This window comes from Misgurnus anguillicaudatus, chromosome 16, assembly GCF_027580225.2.
Source record: "Misgurnus anguillicaudatus chromosome 16, ASM2758022v2, whole genome shotgun sequence".
Lineage (NCBI taxonomy): Eukaryota > Metazoa > Chordata > Actinopteri > Cypriniformes > Cobitidae > Misgurnus > Misgurnus anguillicaudatus.
In genome coordinates, this window is record NC_073352.2 from 623,668 (window position 1) to 642,952 (window position 19,285).

The 19,285-nt window shown below is 38.7% G+C and overlaps 1 protein-coding gene across 3 annotated transcripts in view; it reads right to left on the bottom strand.

Annotated features, from left to right (window-relative positions):
• nup210 (nucleoporin 210) overlaps nucleotides 1-19,285 on the bottom strand; it is a 302,105-nt gene that overhangs the window by 74,830 nt on the left and 207,990 nt on the right. For all 3 annotated transcript variants that reach the window (XM_073853990.1, XM_073853989.1, XM_073853991.1), the window contains 3 exons: nucleotides 14,441-14,599; nucleotides 14,234-14,325; nucleotides 12,756-12,930 (listed from right to left, as the gene is read on the bottom strand). In XM_073853990.1, coding sequence (XP_073710091.1) covers nucleotides 12,756-12,930; nucleotides 14,234-14,325; nucleotides 14,441-14,599 — 426 coding nt within the window. The remainder of the gene's footprint in view (nucleotides 1-12,755; nucleotides 12,931-14,233; nucleotides 14,326-14,440; nucleotides 14,600-19,285) is intronic.

Consider the following 19,285-nt stretch of genomic DNA (forward strand, 5'->3'; position numbering starts at 1 on the left):
AAATAGGCTCCTACAGTATGTGATATATTAGAGTCTTACGTGTAAAATAGCCCATCCATATCATTTTACTGTTTGACTGTTCAGTACTGTTCATATTTACATTTAAAAAGCAGACATACAAGTAACTAATTACTTTTGATATACAGTAACTGGTAGAGTAATTCAGTTACTTTTAAAAGAAGTAACTAGTAACTGTAACTAATTACTAATTTTCAGTAACTTGCCCAACACTATTGACATGTAGATGTGTTCAGTCCAGGACTCTTATTAATCATGTGAAGTTAGGGAAAGATCGGACATTGCATAATCAGTGTAAACATGTCACTTCCTGTTGCCAGCTGGTGGCGCTATGACCATAAGTGACTACTGACATGTAGATGTGTTCAGTCCAGGACTCTTATTAATCATGTGAAGTTTGGGACAGATTGGACATTGCATGATCATTGTAAACATGTCACTTCCTGTTGCCAGCTGGTGGCGCTATAACCATAAGTGACTATTGACATGTAGATGTGTTCAGTCCAGGACTCTTATTAATCATGTGAAGTTAGGGAAAGATCGGACATTGCATAATCATTGTAAACATGTCACTTCCTGTTGCCAGCTGGTGGCGCTATGACCATAAGTGACTATTGACATGTAGATGTGTTCAGTCCAGGACTCTTATTAATCATGTGAAGTTTGGGACAGATCAGACATTGCATAATCATTGTAAACATGTCACTTCCTGTTGCCAGCTGGTGGCGCTATAACAATAAGTGACTATTGACATGTAGATGTGTTCAGTCCACGACTCTTATTAATCATGTGAAGTTAGGGAAAGATCGGACATTGCATAATCAGTGTAAACATGTCACTTCCTGTTGCCAGCTGGTGGCGCTATGACCATAAGTGACTATTGACATGTAGATGTGGTCAGTCCAGGACTCTTATTAATCCTGTGAAGTTTGGGACAGATCAGACATTGCATAATCAGTGTAAACATGTCACTTCCTGTTGCCAGCTGGTGGCGCTATAACCATAAGTGACTATTGACATGTAGATGTGTTCAGTCCAGGACTCTTATTAATCATGTGAAGTTAGGGAAAGATCGGACATTGCATAATCATTGTAAACATGTCACTTCCTGTTGCCAGCTGGTGGCGCTATGACCATAAGTGACTATTGACATGTAGATGTGTTCAGTCCAGGGGCCTCATTTATCAAACGTGCGTACGCACAGAAGTGTGCGTAAAGTATGCGTAGGAACAGTTTTACGCAAAGTGTGGAATTTATCAAATTGCACTTATACGTAGAAATGTGTGTAAATATACGCACACCTCTGAGTATGCGTACGCAGAGCATCTAGTGGTAGAATAGCGATACTACACAGGACCCTGTTCCAGTGAGTAAAGAAGTGTCTATTTTTTATCCACAAGCAGGTGTTAAAAATGATTAATGTCAGTATGGTAACAGCAATGTATCTGTATCTGTGAAAGCTCTACATGTGATTTGTATGAATGAAGTCTCCGACAAATGCTTGACACAGTGCAAAGGCTTATCTTGCGTTATTGGAAGACTTGGCAAATAATCCATTGCGCCGGTAGCGCGTTTTCAAAGATCGCGCCATGATGCTGGTTATATATGCTGCTGTCCAAGGTAGAAAGTTGTCTGTCCTCCTCCAGTTGCACTCGTTTCACGTCGGTGTGCTGTGACGCTTTTTTTTCTGATAATTTAATGTCAAACCGCTTTTTTATTTCTTGAAGTGTTCTCTCCTCATATTCAACGGAATTAAACTCACTGGTAACATTTTCCCATGCAGATTTGTTTTCTTTTGTCATTCCTCCCGCACTAAGTAAACCAAACAGGATGTGTTATTAGGATTTTACCTCATCCAGCAGTAACTCAATTTCTGCGTCTGTAAAGTTCCTCTTTTACGCTCTCTTTGTCATTATTGCGATGAGGGAAAAAGCACAACCTCGTGACATATAACGGGAGGTGTTGTCACCATATATGGTTCATTGGAGGCGTTTCGGAATGCAAATGACTATGAACGTGCACGAGCATGGTGCTTAAGAACAAGTGGGATTTATCATCAAGGATTACTTACTGATGTGCGTACGAACCACGTGCGCACGTTTGATAAATCCCGATTTTTTTGTACTTAGGCACATTCTAAATTTCATTCGTAGGTACAAATATAGAACATTTTCTACGCAATGTTGATAAATGAGGCCCCAGGACTCTTATTAATCATGTGAAGTTTGGGACAGATCAGACATTGCATAATCATTGTAAACATGTCACTTCCTGTTGCCAGCTGGTGGCGCTATAACAATAAGTGACTATTGACATGTAGATGTGTTCAGTCCATGACTCTTATTAATCATGTGAAGTTAGGGAAAGATCGGACATTGCATAATCAGTGTAAACATGTCACTTCCTGTTGCCAGCTGGTGGCGCTATGACCATAAGTGACTATTGACATGTAGATGTGTTCAGTCCAGGACTCTTATTAATCATGTAAAGTTTTGGACAGATCAGACATTGCATAATCATTGTAAACATGTCACTTCCTGTTGCCAGCTGGTGGCGCTATAACCATAAGTGACTATTGACATGTAGATGTGTTCAGGTCAGGACTCTTAGCAATCATGTGAAGTTTGGGACAGATCGGACACTGTATGCCTGAGTTTCAGCAACCTGTTTCATAGCGAAACATCAAACTTTGGCTGTCCGAAACAGACACAAATTTTAATATAGAATCAAATCCTTCGCAATTTAGCATCACAAAGGCCTTAAGATGACAATCACCAAATATGAAGATGATCCGACTAAAACTGTAGGAGGAGTTAGTTAAAGTATGACTGCTGGAAATGAGAAAAACTGAGCCAAAATCTGAGAAATAATTCAAAATAGCTGACTTCCTGTTTGGTGTAGGGCGTTGCTCTATGACACTTTTTTGTAGGGCTTGTAATAATACATGAGCATACCGAAATTCGTAATTGTAAGTTAAACACAGTCCAAGGGCTGCTTCATTCAATATTTGAAAGTGGCGCTAAAACATGTTCCTTCAGGTTGCCAGTTGGTGGCGCTATGGCTATAAATGAAAATTGTTATGTAGATGTGTTCAGGTCAAGACTCTTAGCAATCATGTGAAATTTGGGACAGATCGGACATTGTATGCATGAGTTCCAGCAACTTCCTGTTTCATTGGAAAACATCAAACTTTGTCGGGCCAGAACCGACACAAATTTTTATGTAGAGTCAAATCCTTCGCAATTTAGCATCACAAAGGCCTTAAGATGACAATCACCAAATATGAAGATGATCCGACGAAAACTGTAGGAGGAGTTAGTTAAAGTATGACGCCTGGAAATGACAAAAACTGCGCCCAAATCACAAAAATAACTCTGAATAGCTGACTTCCTGTTTGATTTACGGCTTCACTCCAAGAGACTTTTTTGTAGGTCTTGTCATGCTACAGAAGGGTACCGAATTTTGTAATTGTACGTCAAACACAGTCCAAGGGCTGCTTCGTTGAAAATTTTTAGGTGGCGCTATAGAGCCATTTTCCCACGCCTAATTCCAAAGCCTACACCACATGTAAATTTTCATCACTCTTGACATCTGTGCAAAATTTCATGAGTTTTCGAGTATGTTTAGGCCCTCTAAAGTCCCGCTGAAGTCGGAGAAGAAAAAGAAAAAAAATAATAATAACTCCTTGAAGAACAATAGGGTCCTCACACCCCGGTGTGCTCGGGCCCTAATTAGGATCACTAGCATTATATATTTCATTCCTGCTTTTACTTTGGAGGTGTTGAATTAGATTTGTTAATGTTTTGTTATTAAGAACGTTAACCTTCCTATCAATGCATGGATCAGATACTCTTTTTATCCAGCTTGTGAAAAACACCACAGGATAATGATCAGAGATGTCAGAATATATTACACCTGATTTACAGTCAGTGTTTTGAATATTTGTTATAATATTGTCAATTTTAGACCTACTACTCTCTGTGACGCGTGTGTAGGTGAGACCAGGTTGGTTGTAACAATTTTTACTCATGCATGAATTGCTCATCTTCAAAAAATCTTTCAGCAGTAATTCCTACATGAAATGAAACTTTGGAGTCTTGGCTATAAATGTGTATACTGTTTACTTTTCGAATGTATTGTATCAGGAAGTAATTAACCATCAAAGACACTCTGACACAATGTGACAACCAACCCCATCACGGGGTTGGTTGTCACAGGGTATGGGGTTGGTTGTCCCTATAGAGGTTCAATAGGATTTCAATGATAAATTGGGATCTGAAAAGATAATGTGTAACTTTTTTGTTTTTTAAGCTAGAAACTGCAAATAAGTTTTTAATATGAATCCACCCCTATGATAGTTGTTATTAATGGCCCTTATTTTTAAACAATGGGATTAAAGTGGGTGATCAGTTACTTAAATAGGCTTTATCCCCAGCTGCACTATGAACTTCAGACAGCTCCTTGTTTCCTGTCTTCCATTATTGGACAAACTGATTAATCCAGGTGTGTCTGATTATTATTGTTGTGACTACTGAGGTCAGGCACACCTGAATTAATCAGTTTGTCCAATAATGGCAGACAGGAAACAAGAAGCTGGCTGAAGCTCAGGAAGTAGTGCAGCTGGGCATAAAGCCTATTGTCTACTGTGTTGAGAAATAAAATGAAATAATTTATAGTGATAAAACCTCTTTATTTAATGCTTTATTTATTTGATTTTAACAGCAAACAAAAACAAACAAACACACAAACAGTCTTAAAAGGTCTACATGTCCAATATTCTTATGTGACAACCAACCCCGCAAGCTATGTGACAACCATCCCCAACTGACTTCTTGACGAACATGATAAGCTAGCTGCCACACCGCTTTAACTTGATCGCTAAAAGATGACTCAAAATAAAGCTACTACTTTTAGCTTTTTAATGAGTGTTTTGTTTTTGAATGACTAATATCCTACAAGATCTCAACACAAAAACAACACCAACATGAAAATTTACTCCGACCCATAAAAATAAAAAATGTCTCCTAACATCAATGTTTTGTGTCTGCTCAGCAAAATTTAAAGTGCAAATGAGTAAGCTATTAAAGGCTAACAAATTGATATCCAAATTGTACCACAGCGCCATGTATTATGTCTGGAATAAGCAGTGTGACAACCAACCCGTGAGACAACCAGCCCCGGTCTCCCCTATTTATCAATCGTAGGAAAGAATGATGAGGAGTAAAGCATATTTATAAAATCAATTCCCTTTATATCTTCTTTAGAAATGTCAAAATTAAAATCTCCCAAAATAATATTATTTTTATTCATCTGATTTATACTAAAAAGGAGATTATTCAAAGTGGATTCTGAATGTTTCATAATCAGAGTTTGGTGGCCGGTAAATTATTCCAATAACGATAAATGAACCATTCGACATTTTAACTTCTAAAAATAATGAATCAGTATAACCATCACTAACTGACAAATCATGGCGCACCTTTACAGAATAATGTGAATTTACATATAAACATACCCCTTCTCCAATTCTACCCTGCCTATTAATACAATACATTGAGTATCCTTCTATTTTATATCACTGCAACCAATTATATCTAATATTTAAATGCATTAGAGAAAAAGAAAAGTAATTATTTTGTTTCAGATCTTCATGGTTATAATAATCACAGCTATTGTTGTTAGATGTGCAGAAATAATGTTCAAATTCCTAATTTTCAATACTACAATTTATATCTATCACTCCCATAGTTTATGATAGAATCATATTTTCACTTAACTATAAAGTACATATCATACAGAAAACCTGGGACCATATTCTCCTTTTATTACAAAATCCTGTGATTTAAAAAAGAAAAAAATAACATAAGAAAACACAAAAATAAGGAAGAAAAAAAGAAGAAAACCAACCATTCACAGTATCCAGTTAGCAACTCTCTGTTTCAGATATATCATGTATTGCATAACACCACCGTGCCCCATTCACAGATAATTATCAGCAAAGAGACTAGATGGGGCAAATAGCACTCATAATCACATTAATAAGTGAAGACTACTTTACCAGTCAAGTCAGGGTTGAAAGAAAAGTTTTGGCCTTAATTGGGTCCTTGAATGACTTTTGTGTTTCGTTTGCCTTAAATGACAGGATAGCTGGATAAGCCATCCTGAAACGTATGTTCCTCCTAATAAGTTCAGCACAAACCATGTTAAACGCACGTCTTGCAGCCCGAACCTCTGGAGGTACATCTGGCACAATGTGCAGTAACCGACCCTCATACTGAAGATTCCCAAGACGTTTCACTGCTGTCATCATCTTCACAACATCTCTGGAATGTTGAAGTTTAATGATCACAGTGCGCGGGCGATCCTCTTCAGGCACTCGAAGACCCCGATGGACACGGTCAATGGAAATAGCCTGGACGGGTAGCTGCAGGAGCATGGGAATAAACACCTCGAAGAACGCGAGCGGGTCACTCCCTTCTATAGACTCCTTCAGATTTACCAGCCTGATGTTCTTCCATCTCTGCCGGCATTCCAATAGACCTTTTACGCACTTCCGCATTTTTCAACTGGAATACGTCAACAAAGTGTATTTTAGCTTCCTGTTATCGTAGCGGCAGATACGAAAAATAACAGAGTCAAAGTGTCGCATTTCTGTGGTGTTGAAGGCTGTTAGTCTTCCAACCAGAAACAGCCCTACCTTTATAATAGTTTATAATAGTTTATAATAGTATATAATAGTAATAGTAAGTGAAGGAAGTGCCGCAGCAAGAAGAGTAAACATGCAAGAACGGGAAACTTTTGCCAACCGGCATTCTGTCTGTATTAAAACCTCCAGTTTGTGAGGCTCCTCGCTCTTTCTCATTGATCTGAAGCATCTACCTCTCACTACTACCTGTCCCTGTAGTATATTTGATACTTTAACCACATGTAACAAGAAAACATTGCGTGTTATCTCTCATATAGAAATACACAACTTTGCAGCAGACTGCCAGTATTATTTACCTAGTACAGCAGCTACACCAAATTACTGGTTGTTATGTTAATCTTATGCCATCTCACTTAAACATAACCTACACACAACATATTCACTGCGATGTGTTAAATCTTATATTACAAACTCACAACCCCTAGATTTACAATTAATGTAAACGGAGTTATAGCCGGTTGTGAAGCTATAGCTTACCTTGATAAATGTGGATAAACTCAGCGTGGAAGAATTTATATCCCTTATCCAGTTTGTTCCCTTTAGTGGACGAATGTATACCCACCGTCTTCACCACATCGGCGCTGGTGAACTTCGGTAGACAAGTTAGGAAAGTTGGAAACACTCTAGCTGCCATTTCTCCACCAACAACAAAGCTTATACCGGAATTGCATTTACACTTTGTTGACGTATTTCCGTTTTTTTGCGTAAATGGTCTATTCCGATACTTTCAGCTCCTTGTTCACTTTTTCCAACGCGTCCACTCAGTCTTTTATCGGAGCGATGTCATCCTCCAGCTGGGAGATGCACGTTTCAGCCTCGGCTTGGCGAGCAACAAGTGCCGTTGTCGTAGCCGCGACATCATCAATACTCTTCATCATATTATCCACTTTAGTCTCAAGTTAATCAAGCGACTCATTTACTGATCGTAGAATGCGCTGACCCTCATCAGCAACCGCCGCAGAAATACTCTTTAACAAAGCTTCAGTCATCAGAAAAGCAATTCTTTCAGAGTTAGCACTAGGACCTATGCCAGTGTCAACTAACTGGCTGGTCGCACTCTCTGAAGCATCACAGTCTTTGGGCAGTTGTTTTGATGGTTTGTGCATTTTTACAAAATACCTTGTTTAATTCCCTGACATTAAAGTAAGAGTGCAATGTTAATAAAGTAGACAAAACTTTGAGTGGAGCGAGTATCTACCGTCAACCTACTTCCTCATCATTTTCTAATTTGGCAAGTAGTTTATGTGGCTTTTCCCCGAATTCAAAATATTTCTGTTTAATTAAAAGAAATGATTTACTTAGTTTGTCTGAAACAATTGTATTATACTCATAACTTAACTGTAGATTTTTGTGTGCTTCTAAAGAGGGGTTTTGCGCATTTTGATTATCTAATAAATGAATCTGCTTCCCCAAATCTAAAAGTTTTGCTTTATACAGTTTATTTTTGGACCCCTGATAAGAAATGACACAACCTCTAATAAAGGCTTTCGGTGTCCCAAAGTAATTCTGATGAAACTTCAGAGGTATCGTTATTCTCAAAAAATATTTCCAGTTGTGTACGCATATACTCTTCAAATTTAGGGTCACTGACTAGTCGAGAATCCATTCTCCACACAGGACGAGAAGATGTTAAATTACTAAAGACAAGTTCAAGTGTGACTGGAGCATGATCTGATATTATCATGGATATCATTAATATATCATCAAAATGGCAAGTCCTTGTGTCATTGTTCATGAACAAGACAGTCAAAATGTTGGCATAATATACCAAGTGTACACAATTATGTGTGTCAGTTTTTTTATGTAAACTGTGGAAGAATTTACATTTTCACCTTTCATTCTGTAAACAAATTACACAACGTGTGATTCTGAAAAAAATGAAAGTACAGAATAAAGAATGTTACAAAGGTATATTTCATTGTACACATGGGATACTTTTTACCCCTGTGTGCACCAAAGTAATGTTGAGTATTTGCTGCTAAAAAAGCAATTTTTTGCTTCATCTGATCATAGAACATTAGGAAAGTAACTGACACTACTGGACATTCAAACGGGATGGTTTCTATGGTCAGATGGGTTCAAATTCATCAGGCATTATAGGTGAAGACTCAGAGCTGTTCTCTTGGGAAAATGAGGTTGCAAATATTTATCTCATAATCCCTAATATCCCTGCATCAGAACATCGTACAGACACGGGGGTTGGACCGTTTTACTCGTGACTCGGAGGGTAATCACTAATGGATGCCAATTTTCTCCCTAGCAACCAAATACAGTACCCTAGCAACCGAATAAACAAAGCCTTATATCTCTGTATCAGAAGAGCATAGATACACAGGGGTTGGACCGTTTACTTGTGACTCCGAGTGTAATCACTATTGGATGCCAATTTTCTCCTTAGCAACCCAATACAGTACCCGAGCAACAGAATAAGCCATTACTCCCTCACGTGTTGATCATGAAAGCAGTAATGCGAGTGATCCTGTGTTTAATAAACTTGCTGTGCGATATAACCTTAGACGCAAGTAAATAAGGATTGTACTGTTTGCAATCGCGTATTTTATACGAATACCAAAAACCGCGTCGATTTCCTGACTCGTGTGTTTGTGTATGTGCGTTTCCCCTCGCGTGAAATGTTTGACGGAATGACAATATATATTTTCGATCTCACTTACATCATTTAAAAGCTGACATTCCAAGCATTATGTAGACATTTATCTTTTGTTTCTATGAAATGTATTCGTTAAGTTACAGTTAATTTTTCTGACGCGTTTGAGAAAGGACTTCTCTGAGGGAGAGAACTATATTGTATGGCGTAATAGCACTTTTGGGAGTACTTCGACTCGGCGCAGTAACACCCTCCCTCTCCCATTATGAGAGTGAGAAGGGGAGCGGACTTTTCAGGCGAGTCGAAGTACTCCCAAAAGTGCTATTACGCCATAAAATATAGTTCCTCTTTTAAATCCGCTTAGAAAAGCGCTACGTTTTATTTTGTACCACCAAACTTGCTCGTATAACTACTTTGGTCACTTCTAACTTTATCTCTAAATGGTACCATTGAATGAATGGGGCTAAGCTAAATGCTATCGAAGCGTCGCAGCTAATGGCGATTCACAACTTACGTGCACGCACACAGATGATAGAGGGATGTATCAACAATTCTTAGTTAAGGTAATAACATATTTTAATATTGAAAATGAGTAGACTATTCCTTTAAACATTCCTAGGTGTCTGGAAAGCCAGTCAAGTGCACTTGTCTTTTGCATCAAGAGCTCCGCGTCCGCAGGTTCTTGTCATCATATTATTCTGTAATCACATGCACTAACGCATGCACGCACCAGAATAACGAACCATCAAGAGGCGCGAATGTATGCGTGTGTTCGTCAGGGTGATGGTTTGCGTGGCTGCGTGCGTTAACGCGTTACAGAATAATATAATACAAGCAAACATTTTGACACAAACGCAACTTTATACTGAAATCGCGAGACAGCATTTCAACTCGACGAGAATTCCTGTAACGCTTTTATACACTCCTTATATTTACATAGTCAAAGCCATATCTATGGTCAAAGCAGCAAGCAAATGTCCTCGGTCTCCGCTCTGCATCTGCAGCTGGCTCTCATCCACACTTCAAAGACCCGCCCCATCCTACTTCTGATTGGCTAGTTTGTTAGAGTGAAATATGTGTGGCTCTCATACTATTTGTAGGCGAACGCTTGAACTTAAACTGATTTTTTTTTACATTCGTCCCCAACGCCGCACGCCGGAGATCCGGCACGGTGCCGGAAAACTTTAAGCCCTGTGTTTATGATCACAACAAACATTATAAGTAAGTAGACTGACAAATTAAAACAAAATGCTACAAAAACTATAAAAAACAGTTTTGCTTATTTGTATCAACATGGTACAAACGGTGCTAAATAGCACTAAAAGTGGTTCTTGGCTCGTAATCATAGAGGAACCATTTTTAGTGCTATATAGCACCTAGGAAGCACCTATGGGCGCACTCACACTATCCAAACCAAACCGCGCTCGGGCGCGTTTGACCCCCAAAGCCTGGTTTGTTTGACTAGTGGATCGCTCTGTTCCGCGCCAGGGCGCGGATTGGTTAATCGCGCCGAGGCCGGGTTGCAGAGGTGGGCCGGAGCGCGATTTACTTGGGCTCAGGCGCGGAAGGCTGTGGTGTGAGCGCGATTCAAAAGGTGAAGACGTCAGTTGCGCGACCACTCACCTTCATCTGTCTCCATAAAAACCTTTTGATGCGCACAGCGGGGTTACGTGAATGTCTGAGCTGCACACGTGACAGATCAACTAAGCAATATGATGACATGTTAGAGGACTGTCTGTAATCGCGCACCAAACGACTCCAGGTAAAAAACACAGACTTATCATTGCGGTGTGTTCCAGTGTTAAAGGTGCCATTTGTAATAATTGAGGTAAAAGATTTTAGAAAATTAGCTACACGCATCAAAAGAATGAGAAGAAATAAGGGCAAAGATGTCATTAAAAAATGACAAGGTATAGTGCTGCAGAAATATCAATCTGAATTAGCATGCTAAATTACTAGCTACAGCCCGACTGGTGTTGTAATACCAGTTTCGACCATGGGAGGCGGTATGCGGGCCACGCACATAACCGCCAGCCAAACTGCAATACACGAATAAGTCGCGTGTGTGGGAGTACAGCCCTTTACTACTACCGCTGCGTCCGAAGCTGACTTGTTGACTTAAGAAGCATGAAGGCAGATCAGAGAAATGCAATTCGGACAGCCATGGATTCGGACATGCCTTCCTGCCTTGCAATAGGGTTTTCGGACGCATTTCAGTTCAGGGAAGAGAGCGGAAGAATGGCTAAAGCAAGAGACATTTACCACTACCACAACCATTTGCTGCAGGGAACAATGCGCTCGGAATCACAAATAAAATTTGATAAATTAAGGAACCGAACCAGAGTAAATACTGGCACTGCTTTTCATCGCTGGAGACAACTAATGGACATGAAAGAAATGAGGTTCGACTCCCAAATGACAACATTTCTTTTCGATTGGTAAGTAAGATGCTGTTAGTATTTCGCTAGAAGTTCACTTATAATAGGTATTGCGATAACCTATGCTCAGCTTGTACATGAACTACGGCTTTGTGCAGTAAATGTGGCTCCATCTGAAAGCAGCTAATGGCAATTCACTTTTAATCAAGAAACAGGCTTCACTGACGAGAAGCGCAATGACTATCGCATGCAAATTATCGCGCATCCTTAGCTGTTAGCGTTTAATAGTTAGCTCTACCCACAGATCCGATCCGGTTTTCACCCGTTATCTACCAAGCTGATACTAAAATGTAACATTAGCTAAGAAGCTTGAAATGTCTTCGATGATAATGAACACCAAATGGACGCACGAAACGTAGCGGAAAACATTGCAATTTTAATGAGACCGAATGTTTTTTTTGTGACTAATGATAACTTAGTTGCTAATGTAAATCAAACTTGATATATGCTGCTAAATTTGCAGCTGCTAAATTAAAATAGACTAACTCACTTTCTGGAGGTATACTGCCCCCGTCTGTTTGGAGTGTGGAGTATGAATTGATTTTTTTTTTGGCGGATATTTTAAATGGTCCCTTTAAGAGAGAGCTTTACTTCCTGCTTTTTTCAAAACAAACGCATCTTAATGACGAAAGCGCGCCCGGACTCGTGTCGATAAAAAGTGCAGTGTGAGTGCGTGCACCTGGGGGAGTAGGGAGGGGTGACAATCGCGCTGGGGCATGGTTTGATTTGGTTTGGATAATGTGAGTGCGCCCTCCATACGGGGGTCAAATAGCACCACATATGGTTCTACATAGCACCTTATGGTTCTTCACAGGTGCTACACAGGTTAGCTTCATTGGTGCTATATGGCACTTAAAATGGTTCCTCTATGATTGCAAGCAAAGAACCACTTTTAGTGGTATTTACCACTTTGTTTTTAGAGTGTATGCATTTATGTCAAATGTAACTTTGTTTAAAGATTTTCTTCCAGGTGTATGTGGGCTTTTACCTTCACAGCGATGATGATGGTTTGATTGACACCAAAGGTTTCTTGCGAGCTGATCTGTAGCGATGCTGTTCCTGTTATAGAACCTGATGTCAGTTGACCTTTATCATCCACCTGAATGACAGCACTTCTGTCTGGGCAATCCAGCACACGATATGACAAAGACCCCAGTCCATCTCTATAGGAAATAACATCATATATTTTCAGTCCAAACTATTTACTGTAACAGCACTTCATGGGTGTTTGGCAGCATTACCATGTGCGTACTGTACCCGAAGATTTAATCCTGCAGGCGCCTCTGACTCCTAACATGTAATTGTGCATGCGTTTCATCAATAAAAACATGCAAAACAATAGGCTATAAATACATCAAGTAAATGGAGGTTTTCATTCTGAGTTAAAACCGGGCTGTTTGCTTTATTAACATTCTTTAAATTTGCTCTTCATGATAACAAAAAAATGCTTTTGCTCTGTGCTTTGTTTACACGCATTGCCTAATGTTTTTGACAAAAAGCAGCATATAAAGTAAGGCATTTTTATTACGTTTTATTTAAATAAACAAATAATCTAATATTCAATTCTACATAACATGTATGCATTTTATTTTATAAGCTTAAAAATATAATAACCACGTTGCTGTTGTTACGCGCCTGGTCTTTTTTAGTCTTATAAGAAGAAAAAGATTAAATAGGAGAACCGTAGGGTGACACTGTCATGCCAACATAATTAGCTGTGTGTGTTGATCAGTGTTGCCAGGTTTGCGGTTTTCCCGCACAATTGGGCTATTCTGAAAATACAGTTGCGGGAAAAATTTCAGAGCCGCAGGTTGAGTTTTTTTGGGCTAGTTTTATAATGTGCCGTGGCCACGAAAATGTTTATCTGTAGACTTATAAAATAAACGTTCTTTATTTTCCTAATGTGCATTAATCCCATAAGAAATAGCTGTCAACCCAAGGACAGCTGCAGCGTTTTGCTCTTAACATCACGTCAGAAACAAGAAATTGCCTTATGTTAGGAGTTACGTCTATACTGAGACAATTTTTACAGACCATGTGAACCCATCTTTGTATGATATTTTCAAGTTAAATAGAAAATTTTAAATACATAGATAGTATGTTAAAAGGGCAGAGTTCATACTGTCTCAAAATGGCACGGTTGGGTACACTTCGATGTTCTTAAGATAATCTTAAGAAGTACTAAAGTAGGTTTTTTTAAAGAACAGAATAGTGTGTGAAAATAGAGCACCTTAAGTGCATTAAGAAAATTTTCATCTGCATGGAAAGTACATTAAAAGCAATAGTAAGAGTTTTTATTTTAGAGCCTTTGTTGTAATCCGCAGTTTTCAACTGTGATTGAACAAATGTAAAAATTGGGCTAGTTTTTATTCCTTTTGGGAGGGTTTTAAGTTGTCATTGGGCTGGAAGTTTTTCTTGGACCTGGCAACCCTGGTGTTGATCTTCAAAACAGTTTACTAATGTTACCTGTTGGTCTGCAGTTTCAGCAGTGAGTTTGGTGACATCAGTATCTCTTCAGTTTGAACTTCTGGGTTGAGCAACTGCAGCTTATCGTAAACCTTCAAGATGACAGTGTTAAATGTCAATGTGCTGAACAGTCATCAAATGGAAGAAAAGGTAAATGTTTTGAAAGCCTGAAGTTATTTTTGAGTAAAAGGACACAATTCAGTCTACCTGAATCTGAATCTCATCGTGGAGCTCCAGTGCATTGTCCTGCATGTGTCCAAAGAGTGGAACAATGGCCTTTAGCTGCACCCTCAGACCTGTTCGACCTTTACTCCTGCCAGATACAGTCATGGCAAAGTTATGCTCTGCGCTGAGCTGGACTGAAGCCTGAAAGAAAAATCGTAATAATTGTTTAACCCTCTGTAGGACTTGATTTAAAGACTGAAGGTATTATAAAATAAAAAATAAAGTGGCACCCCAATAAAAGCGTCTATACAGAGGCAACCCGTGACAGTGGCGCCTGCAGCCATACGGCTGTCCATGCTGTGAGTACTATGGGAGGGGGCTATAATTTGTGGTTTTATTTTTTACACAATTATTAATTGATTGTGGATATATCGGTGTATGCTCATAACATATTAAGAAAGAAAGAGAATAAGGAATATCAATAAAGATGTGCCCCGCGTTGTTCAATTACCCGACAATTAATTTAATTTAATAGAGTAAATTATTGTTGACAAATAACTGATAATTGATTAACCGTTTACATTCCTAGTCACACTCCAATAAATATATGTGAGGCCAGGGGTAAATTTACTTAGTACAAATTAATACATAGGTGGTACTTCACTCCTTCTAAACTTCACAGAATGGCAATTATGCCTAATTATGTATGCTGGAAATGCAGATCAGATCCAGGGACATATTTGCATGCTATTTGGGAATGTGGGACAGTTTACCCTCTTTTGCCAAAGAGTACTGGACAGTATATGAAGATGAATTGGCTTGACAATACCCATGTCACCAAGATTGTGCTTATTAGGGGATAAGTCTGTTTTACCAGGAGTTTTGAAATATGATTTTGTGGTTGTCAAGGTGGGGGTGATTACAGCTGCCCGAGTGATTCTTAGTGTGTGGAAGGATTCATCTACTGTAGAATTTAACAGGTGGAAAGAAAATTAGTTTTTCTTCTTCCTGTGGGTGTTTGGTTTTAACTAACGACTTTATTAAAGCTTTAGTTCAGTCATGTTTTCTCGCGTGCCATCACGTGCATTTCTGAGTGAGCAGTGGCAGCGTGCCACAAAAAAGGAAATTCGTACAGGCGCTCGCGGACATTGATTTCTACATGCTCGCGCCACTTTGTGTTTTCTGTTAAAGGGGTGGTTCAATGGTATTTTATGCATACTGACTTATTAACACAGTTATAGAGTTGTTTCCTCATGCTAAATTTAGGCAGAGTGAAAGAACTTTGTCAAATTGCCCAGGTTAAGAAAAGAGAAAAGATGAGGAGAAATGTACAGAAGATAAAAGTATGTATAGTGCTATATATAATGAAGTATATTTTATTATTATGTAGCTTACTATTCAATTACACATAGAGCAGTATTATTCCTTTTTTTTCTGTCCAAGTAGCTTATATAACATGGACTACCCATTCAAAAGTTTTAGGATCACTTTCACTTATTAATATTTTCCCACATATAACAGAAAATTAATTAAAACTGAAATAACAAATAACAAAATGAAGTCAATACTATGACTAAAAACAAGCCAAAATAAATCAAAATAAACCAAAATAAAAACTTACTGTTGGTAATTTTTTTATAATAGTTTATAAATGTATACAGGAATTACATGTTAGTTTAGTGCAAGGTTATAATAAGTCTTAAGAAAAGATTTACTTACTTTTATAAAATAATGTATATTAAAAAGATAAAACCACTGCTTATATATTTTCAAGTATTATTATTCATTAAATAATAGAAATTAAAAATGATATTTACAGAAATTAAAAATGATATTTACAGAAATATTGTACTTGTTTGAACGTTAAAATAGCTCTGCGGCCCCCCGATGAAATGTCTGTCTTAGAAATGGCCCCAAGCCAGTTTGAGTTTGAGACCCCCCGAGTTAAAAAGTGTTGTATAGTGTTGCAGGACTCGTACTCGCTCCTTCCGCGGTAGTAACTCCTTCTTCATTTTTTTGTATGTTATCGGAAATAATCTGTAAAGCTAATCTTTCATTTATAAATCAGATTAAACTAAAGACTCTTCACAGATATAAAGGATGTAATACTACTCTATAGTTACTCCAGATTAACATCAGGAATGCAGAAACAGGGTGTGTTATGTGAGCTTTAAATGCCACTGCAACGCATTTACAAGTGTGAATTACGTTTCATACAATTACGTTTTTTGTCATGATTAGCAATGTAAATTAATATACTGGCAAATAAAGTGAAATATTAAACTGGGCGTAAAACTTAAACTTGAGGCACAACACAGGACACTTGGGCACAACAGATTTACACTGGAGAAACGCCCTGGTTGGCAGGATAAAATAAAATGGATGCAAAATTACCTTTGAAACGATGTTTAGAACCATCCTCCCTAAAACCACTCACAGTATAAGGATGGACAGAGAGGGATAAAAACCAATTTCGTTATTTTCGTTTTGACGGCTCCCAGCTCTCCACTTGCAGCTTTTTAAAGTTTAAAACTAGCGCTATGATTGGTCAAAGTCTTTTTTTCCCAACAGGTTGCTGCCCAATGCATTTACACCAGTAGACAAGTTGCATACTGCGCATATGCAGAGACAGTTGAACTCAAAGCCATCAATGCATTTTTGCGTATTTTGAAGTGACATATCGTAGCAACGTAGTTTGATGTCTAAAAGCGTATCTGCCATGCAAAATGCGTAAAGGTTGGCAGATCTGCGCTCCTTACCATGATTGAAAGATTCGGCCACAATGCAATGCTAACCGGAGTAAACTTGGCTGAGTTCGAAGCTGGAGGAATTATAGTAATGTCGGTCTTGTCTACACCAATTCCAGGAAGTAAACTGTTGCAAACAATCTGTGTGTTTGTTGTAGTCCAAGAAAATAGATTTACGTTGAAGATAACAACTCACGTCATCGTTTACTTTGGGGAATGTACATTTTGCATGTCATTAACATGTACTAATACACACTTACACATCAAAGTACAGTGAGGAAAATAAGTATTTGAACATCCTGCTATTTTGCAAGTTCTCCCACTTAGAAATCATGAAGGGGTCTGAAATTGTCATCGTAGGTGCATATCCACTGTGAGAGACATAATTTAAAAAAATCCAGAAATCACAATGTATGATTTTTTAACTCTTTGTATGATACAGCTGCAAATAAGTATTTGAACACCTGTCTATCAGCTAGAATTCTGACCCTCAAAGACCTGTTAAAAAGTCTGCCTTTAAAATGTCCACCTCCACTCCATTTATTATCCTAAATTAGATGCCCCTGTTTGAGGTCATTAGCTGCATAAAGACCCCTGTCCACCCCATACAATCAGTAAGAATCCAACTACTATCATGGCCAAGACCAAAGAGCTGTCCAAAGACACTAGAGACAAAATTGTACAACTCCACAAGGGTGGAAAGGGCTACGGGGAAATTGCCAAGCAGCTTGGTGAAAAAAAGGTCCCTGTTGGAGCAATCATTAGAAAGTGGAAGAAGCTAAACATGACTGTCAATCTCCCTCAGACTGGGCTTCTATGCAAGATCTCACCTTGTGGAGGTCTTAATGATCCTAAGAAAGGTGAGAAATCAGCCCAGAACTACACGGGAGGAGCTGGTCAATGACCTGAAAAGAGCTGGAACCACCGTTTCTAAGGTTACTGTTGGTAATACACCAAGACGTCATGGTTTGAAATCATGCATGGCACGGAAGGTTCCCCTGCTTAAACCAGCACATATCCAGGCCCACCTTAAGTTTGCCAATGACCATTTGGATGATCCAGAGAAGTCATGGGAGAAAGTCATGTGGTCAGATGAGACCAAAATAGAACTTTTTGGTCATAATTCCACTAAATGTGTTTGAAGGAAGAAGAATGATGAGTATCATCTCAACAACACCATCGCTACTGTAAAGCATGTGGGTGGTAGCTTCATGCTTTGGGGGTGTTTTTTTGCATATGGGACAGGGTGACTGCACTGTATTAAGGAGAGGATGACCAGGGCCATGTATTCCGAGATTATGGGGAACAACCTCCTTCCTTTAGTTAGAGCATTGAAGATGGGTCTTCCAACATGACAATGACTCAAAGCACACAGCCAGGATAACCAAGGAGTGGCTCTGCAAGAAGCATATCAAGGTTCTTGTGTGGCCTAGCCAGTCCAGGCCTACACCCAATAGAGAATCTTTAAAGGGAGTTCAAACTCCATGTTTCTCAGCGACAGGCCAGAAACCTGACTGATCTAGTGAAGATCTGTGTGGAAGAGTGGGCCAAAATCCCTCCTGCGGTGTGTGCAAACCTGGTGAAAAACTACATGAAACGTTTGACCTCAAATAAAGGCTACTGTAACAAATATTAACATTGACTTTCTCAGGTGTTCAAATACTTATTTGCAGCTGTATCATACAAATAAATGGTTTAAAAATCATACATTGTGATTTCTGGATTTTTTTTAGATTATGTCGCTCACAGTGGACATGCACCTACGATGACAATTTCAGACCCCTCCATGATTTCTAAGTAGGAGAACTTGCAAAATAGCCGTGTGTTCAAATACTTATTTTCCTCACTGTAGATGTAAAATCGTGAATCCGACCATAGGTGCCCTTCAAAGCAAGTGCAGAATGTTGCCTTTTTTACTTGTGGGTAGTGAGGAGGTAGTAGACCACTTTTTGTCATGGGTTATGTATGCCTATTCCACCCACTATCACAATGAGTAGGCCTATATTTCAGATCTATTGGAAACATTGTATATGAATACATAATGTAAAAATGTAAATGTATTCGGCTAAAAATTAAAGTCAAATACACTCAGGATGGCATTAAGGTGAGTAAATTATGGGGTAATTTTCAGTGAACTACA